A 7687-nucleotide genomic window follows, 5' to 3' on the forward strand; every position below is an offset into this window, starting at 1 on the left:
AACCTACTAAAAATTACTAGAACATTCGCCAAAGTACATGATAGTTCTAGAAACGTTGCGTCACAGTAGTCATGTGACTCGATGACGCAACACTTGTATAGATTTCTAGTTAGGCCTTAATTTAAGGTCCTTAAAACAAGGGTAAGAGGAGATCTGATTGAAATGTTCAAAATTATAAATGTAGTAGATAGCATTGAGGCATCATCTTGTTTTGTGTCTAATGGTAATAATAGTATGACTAGGAGCTAAGGGACATAAATTTAAGACACAGCAGAGAACAAGGTGTTTGTAAATTAGGCATTTTCATTTTTCAAACTATATCAAGAAATATCCTTAATTTTTTCTATCATGCTCTATGGTTTGTTCCCATCTATATTAGATGTGGGATAGAAATTATGACATGACATTTCATAGACAACAAGGAACCCCTTGGCCCACATTGTTGTTTAAATGAATGGGACAGCTGTTTAGCCTATATCCAGCACTGACTCTCCAAGTATACACTAAGCCCTCTCTTGAATTATTCCAATTCTGTTGCATCTATTATGTCTACATGCAATCTAAATAAAATTTCCACAGGCTGTTTGCCATGTAGTCCATAGGTTATGTTTTTGAAGTTTATAAGATTATCTAAGGAACTGATAGGATAAATGTATCTAATTCATTTGTGCTTTATTTTGAATATACTAGAATGAGAGAACACAAGTTTGTGATTTCGAAAAAACAGGCTAGGCTTCAAATAAAAGTTTTATTTTTCTAACAGGGTGATTGGTTTCTGGAATGAGATGCTACCGGTAATATTGGAGACCAATACTTTACAAAAGTTTGAAATGAGAAACGATAATTTCCTGAAAAATAAAGAATGGATTTAACTTTTTTTACTTTTCCTCATTTGCAGCTAGGTGTGCATAAACAGTCTTAAACAACATGAAGTACCAAGTGGTCACTTGTTTCGCAATTATGTTAAGTATGATATTTAGTTTTATAAATATTAACTTAAGCTCCAAACCTTCGTTTTGACCTAATTATCCTATTAATAATTGTATTCCAAATTTCCCAAACACACCATGCAGCAAAGTATACTGTTACGCCTCCGTTCGTTAGTTAATTTTCCGTAAAAATTATTTTCGAAGAAACTTTACCGATACAAGTCCTTTCTTAAATACAACTGGTTTATTCTTTCTGAATACAACTTTGTGATACACTTAATTTCAACAGTCGCGCTATAACAAACGCTATAATTCACAACAAACGTCTCACGTGCGCAACTCAACAATTCTCTGTCCGCAGTTCAATTACACATTGTTCCCGTCGCTTCTTGGCCGGTATTATATATACAAGACTACTCCATATCTAGTAGTCTCCCGACGCTTCATGAACGTTCTAGAAGCGCGTGGCGTGTTACTAGCGTCACGTGACCTCCGCTGTCGTAACAATGCCTTATGCTCAGGGGCGGTACATATAAGAGGTATGGGAGGCTTTGTCTCCCCAGATAGACTGTCCGTCATGAGGCATTATTCTAACCAACTCAAAAATATTATACAATATATATGGAGAGAGAGAGATCGAAAATAGGTGCATGAGTCACTGAGGAGCGTTTATCTATTTGTGAGCCGAACTGATTCTTCCCAATTGAGCAACGTACCCCCCACACCAGTTTTGTCAAGCCTCGATCGCAAGAAAAATAAACAGCACTGCCTTTCAAAATAAACCCAAAACAAACAGTACTGACTTTCAAAACTGCTCTTTGATAGCTTACCCTCAAAATTTAATTGGAATAAAGATCAGAGAATGCGTTAAGTGGGCTGACCAGAAAGTTCACGACTGTGAGTGCGTTTTATAATTGAACAAGAGTAAGAATACCCCCCCCCCCCCTCCAGTGGCACAGCGATATGTCTGCGGAATTACAATGCTAGGAACCGGGTTTCGATACCCGTGGTGGGCAGAGCACAGATATCCCATTGTGTAGCTTTGTGCTTAATTCCAAACAAACAAACAATTATAAATATAGTCTGCATTGTACACTTTCACAAATGTCACTACTTTAAAATTGAATTTGCTAAAATTTAGATTATTTGCAGCTCTGTAATTATTGTTTCTAGCACCTAGAGCCAGTACTCGCTGCCAAACAGACGTCATTATTTGTATCTGTTCTCTGGTGTTTTAAAACTATACATTTTTTTTATATTCGTAATGATAATAATACACACTATCTATTTATAACCAAGCGGATCTTGTTGTATTATAGGTGACGCTAACAGAGTCTAAAGCTTAAATGAGCTTTGGGGGAGGAAAAAAACAACGTCAAATATTCACCCTGTGAGGCTGTGATTGGTTGTTGGATGCTGAGTGAATGAGGAATCATGTTCAGAGTCATTACTACCACTTAGTAGTAGTATTCTGTACGAGTTCAATCATTGTAGTTTTTGTAACTTGTTAGATGCAGAGTTTAGAAAATGTGTATGTGATTATTGTGTGAATTTGGAAATTACACAAATCTAGTGAAGTTTACTAAAACTTTCAATACAAGTTACATTAACACTAACAGGTGTTTTGTATTAAGTATAAGGCTTTAGTATGCTTTAGAGTTTAGTTAGACTTTTATACCACTTAAGCAAGGAGGCTACGAGTATACGGATGTGTCAGAAAGTTCAATAGTTTCGAAACTCCATGACAGCTATTGATAATTCAGTTCTTTTTATTTGAATAAGTAGTACCCTAATTCTGTATAACATATATATATTTATCTTTTTAAGAACCTTTAACTTTTATTTCGCCCAAGAGCATGCAAGCGATCAAATGTGTAGTCGTCGGAGATGGGTAAGTGTGTTAAAGTAACTGAATTTAAAAATAATCTATTCTTGTGCTTGGCTTATGTAATATTTATAATATTTGATGTACATTTTAGTTTTTAACTGCGTGGACCTAGAAGTAGAACTTTGTATGACTTATAAATGTAAGTGTTTTTTTGTTGTTGTTGTTTTTTCAATTACACTTTATTTTTGTATTTGCTCTTTCTTGGAAAAAAGTATGGGATAAAAGTAAATGTAGATTTTCAAAATAGTTTTTTTCTCTGTTCTTTGGAAAAGAAAAGAGTTCAGAATTTGTTGAGCAGCAAAATTTTATCATTTATAAAGCGCTATAATTTTAATAAAAGTTAATTATGTAATTATTTTTAAAAGAGAAAAAATTAAAATCTCAAATAACATACCAGAACACATAATATACTGACAACCTGACCAAAATCTGTATAACAGGTGTTGCAGTGGTTTCTTTTTTTTATTGTTCAATAAAATACTAAAAACAATGCAAAGCCTGGTATGCTTAATGATAAATTAAGTGTTATATTTTATGAACTTTAAGTTATAACAGTTAGCTGTACTAATGTTCATTGATAGGCCTAAGTTCACAGTGCTGCCAACACAGCAATTTCCCTTTCAAAATTCGTTATTAAAAAAACTGAATTAACTGCTTGATAATAACAAACAAACATGATACTGATAGCTCATCCATTGTAGTAACAGACTTGAAAATCACTGAATTTGGCAATCAGCTACTCTAGCCTTATTCACATTTTATTAAAGTTGGATGATAAACCTGTTTGATTGACACAATCAATTACCTGTGAGCCATGATTACATCAGATAATCATAATTATGGTTAAATCAATTGATGTTACTAAAATAAACTAATGAAAGTTAGAATTTTTTATTACTACTGTTTTTGATTATTCCAATTATCCAAGTCTCGTGTGAGAATAATCAATTACTTGAATGTAATTAATGAAAAGGCCCAGGAATTAAATGATTGGCAAATTCCACTAATTATCCAGCTTGATGTTTCATACTGGTTCAAACTGTTTTAGGAATTCTAAGAAGATTCTAGTCATTAAGCCATGACTGTCACTCATTATGAAAACTCCCACTGGCAAAAAAATATATACACATGTCTAAATTAAAAACTTTGCCTACAATAATAGCATATACACAGCATACAGTAAGGAACCATTTGGTTCTGTGAGGCTGTCCTTGCAAACTCACCCATGTGAAAAATAAAAATTGAATATATTTTATATTTTTTAGGAAATCATTAATTCATCTATTAAATCATTGTAATTTGAAGATTATGGCTTTCACTAATATCCATGGTAATTCATTCCATGAGCCAGTTACATTGTTGAATGAAGAAATTGGAGGCCTTTATCCTATCAATCCCCCAGATAATCCTCGATAGGTTACCTCATAAGATTTTTCTTCTATGAAATAATCTTTTCATCCCTGGAATCATCCCAGTAACATTTCTCTAAACCCTTTCCAGTAAGTTGGTATCCTTTCTTAGATAAGACAACCAAAATTTAACTATATTCCAAAAGAGGTTTAACTAGCAACTTGTACATGGAAATAATTCTCTTCTGTCTTTACCTACTTCCTAAAACTCAGTTAGCTTTATTGTTAGCAACAGAGGGTTGACTCAATTGCTTGAAATAGCTATCAATCACAATGCCAAGATCCTTTTTTTCAGTCATCTTATTAAGTTGTTTCCCATCTCTATTAAAATTTAAATGTGTAATCTAAATTATAATTCAAATTCATTATCTCATATTTACTATAATTTGTCCATTTTACGAATTGATACAGATCATTCTGTAGTACTTTAACATCTTTTGCTAGTTTACTAATTATGCCCCTATCTATGTCATTTATGTAAGATAAAGCAAACACCCAAGTTCTAATCCCTTAAGCACACTGTTAGTAACAAGTAACCATTGTGATTGAACTTCCCGAATAAAATTTCTTTCCTTCACCCAGTTATCCTTAAATCCAATTATTCTTTCCCCAACCCCACCAATGTGATTTTCTGTGTGGCACCTTCTAAAAAGCTTTTTGAAAATCTGTAGTACAAAGTGCTGACAAAATGTTTGAAAATAAATCTAATTATGCCAAGTTTGTGATGGTGACAAAGTTTAGTGTGTGGACTTTTTTTTGTGTGTGTGTTAACATTTGGTGTCAGTAAAACTTGAACATCTATGTTTCATTCACATTGTAGTTATAACTTGAGTATGTTTACTGTGTAGGTAAAATCAGAGGTGATTAATGATTAACTTTGTCCACATACATATGGCATGTAAGTGTTGGTTTAACAGATTATAAAGTAATTAAAATTATGACAAAGGATGTCATGTTAAAAGGTGTAAAAAACTAATCAAAGCCAATAGATGCCATAATTATGTCTAATTAAACTTGATTATCACTACACATAGGAAGCTACTATATCATTCCATGTTTGGTTATTGTGTATCTTCACACAAGCTGAGTTAAACAATTTTGACCAAAAACAACAGATGAATGTAAAAAATAAATTGTTTAATGTAATTATCAGAAATTTCTTAGCTTAATATCCATATAATTACATCATGGTAAAGCATAAATTAAACTTCTCCATTCCAGTCAAAGATTTCTAAACTGTGTGTCTTGTGTTTTCATTCAGTTATCATAGACAGCTTAGTCTGTGATAACTATGAAAACTCATTTGACTTTGACTTTCTTCAAGTGAACTTCTGTAGAAACCAGGTATATACTGGTGTAGTATCAATTATACTACAAATAGAAAATTTTCATAACTAACTGTCGTGTTATTTTGTATCACAGTTTACAATCTGTTATATTGAAAATGAATAGTTCATATATAAATAAAACAATGTGAGATGTTTTTATTAAGTAGTGCAATGTTAAATATGCATTTAGCTTTACACTGTCCATAAATCTCATGATCTTGTTCGTATGGGTATATACATATCACAAATTTATTGTTCAAAAGTTGTAGCTTGGTTTTAAAATTGGTAACATGATTCTAAGTTTGTCAGTTTTTTGGCTCCAACTTTTTATGAGCCAGAGCAGTATCTGCACACTTTTTCATACAGATAACAGGTAACATCCTCGCAATGTTAACAGACTAGTGAGGCAAGATATCCTGTTAGTGATTCTGTGTTGGCTTTATATATATATATATATATATTCCTCTTCAATCCTCAAACAATTTTTCACTGTCTTTAGCCTACCAAAAAGAGAAGCTTGCATATCTAATCTTTGACCTCCTTAAAAACCATGAGGAAAATCACTATTTGATTCTGTTGCATTATTTTTAATGCCTTAATCATTTTACTTAACATCATGGGTGTAATACCTATGTTTGCCACCGATGAAAAAAGGTCCACCGTTCAAAAGCACTTGGTTTATAGGGTTTTGTATTTTTGTCTTTAATTGATTTCTTGCATGTACATGTATTCCTAACATCACGAACGATTCAAGTCTAACGTTTCCCATCCACTTTTCAGAGTCAGTAATGTTTATAACATCCTCTTGTAAAAAACAGAAGAAAATGCTTAAAAATTTAATTATTTTATCTTGAATAAAAACTCTGCCTTCAGCATACTTTAAGGGCTCAGTTCCCATTTAACATTTTGCTTACCTTAAACGTACATTAAAAACATTTTTACTATTAGTTGTAATATTATCAGCCAGTTATATTTTCCCAATTGGAAATGTGCCTATAATTAATATGATTTTTTACTACAAGGCTAGTGCCATGTCTTTTTCTTAGTTTTCCATCAATTACATAAGCGTACAACTTACAAATTAATCTTTTGTAAAGCACCTTATCAAAGGCTTTTTGAAAGTCTATTCAATATCAATCCCTATGAAGACCTCCAAAAAGGGAGAGTCGATTGCAAAAATCATTGAAGATATTTCTAAGGCCATGAAATCCTTTTCTACAAGTATTATGAGAATTGATAGCTCTACAGTTTTGAATATCCACTCTAGACTCTTTCTTTATAAAAATAGGGATAAGTTTGGCAATCTTTGTGCCATATGAGAAATTTACTTGGTTTAAGGAGATTATTTTAAGCCAACTAACCCAACATAGCTCTTTGCTCAGCTTTTTCAAAGTTTTAGGAGAAATTTCTTCAGGATCAACCAGAAGTTTTTATTCTAAAGCTTTTCTAAAACAACTGTTTCTTCAACATGAATAAGAGAAATCCCTGTCCACTCTTAAAGAAACTAGTCTATCTTTGTTCTCTTCCTCACCTTCAATAGTTGCTTTGAGCTAAGAAAATTTCATAATCATTCTTAGCCTTAATGATACTTTTTAGATCTTGTTTTCTTATTTTTACATGTGTGCCATAGATGTACAAATTTCTTCTTCCCCAAGTTTTCAACAGAATTTTGTGCTTAATAAGCTAACCATTTTTCGTTTGATATAAATTTAAATCCTTTTTTCAACCATTTAGGAAAAGGCTTTCACTTGTAACATGAATATTTGGTGTGTGTCTATATATATAATTTTTTCTAAGCACCATTGAACCCTAAACTTCTTTAGCATTCTTCAAAATTAGCCACCCAATTTCTCTCTTAAAATATATTGCACTATTGGAAGTAGGTTTACTAAAACTTGGGACACATTTTTAATAATACAAATGGTTTCATTAAAAATATTAGAGATGATAATGCTTTCATGCCGTTGATTTTCCATCAACTAAATTTCTAAATCATATCATTCTTAGTACTAATAACTAGACCTAAAAATAACATCTTCCTTAAGTTGGGCATTTTCATACAGAGAAAATATCCTTGCAATTAAATTCTATTTGTATAAAAACATTAAGTAGATTTTTTTTAATACTGTTTCA

The 7687-nt window shown here is 32.0% G+C and overlaps 1 protein-coding gene across 1 annotated transcript in view; it reads left to right on the plus strand.

Moving 5' to 3' along the window:
• Positions 1-2339: 2339 nt before the first annotated feature.
• LOC106461111 (ras-related C3 botulinum toxin substrate 1) overlaps positions 2340-7687 on the plus strand; it is a 15994-nt gene continuing 10646 nt past the window's right edge. Inside the window, exon 1 of the mRNA XM_013920903.2 lies at positions 2340-2820. Within this exon, the coding sequence (XP_013776357.1) occupies positions 2786-2820 (35 nt within the window). The 5' untranslated portion in view covers positions 2340-2785. The remainder of the gene's footprint in view (positions 2821-7687) is intronic.

This window comes from Limulus polyphemus, unplaced genomic scaffold (genome assembly GCF_000517525.1).
Source record: "Limulus polyphemus unplaced genomic scaffold, Limulus_polyphemus-2.1.2 Scaffold899, whole genome shotgun sequence".
Classification (NCBI taxonomy): Eukaryota; Metazoa; Arthropoda; class Merostomata; order Xiphosura; family Limulidae; genus Limulus; species Limulus polyphemus.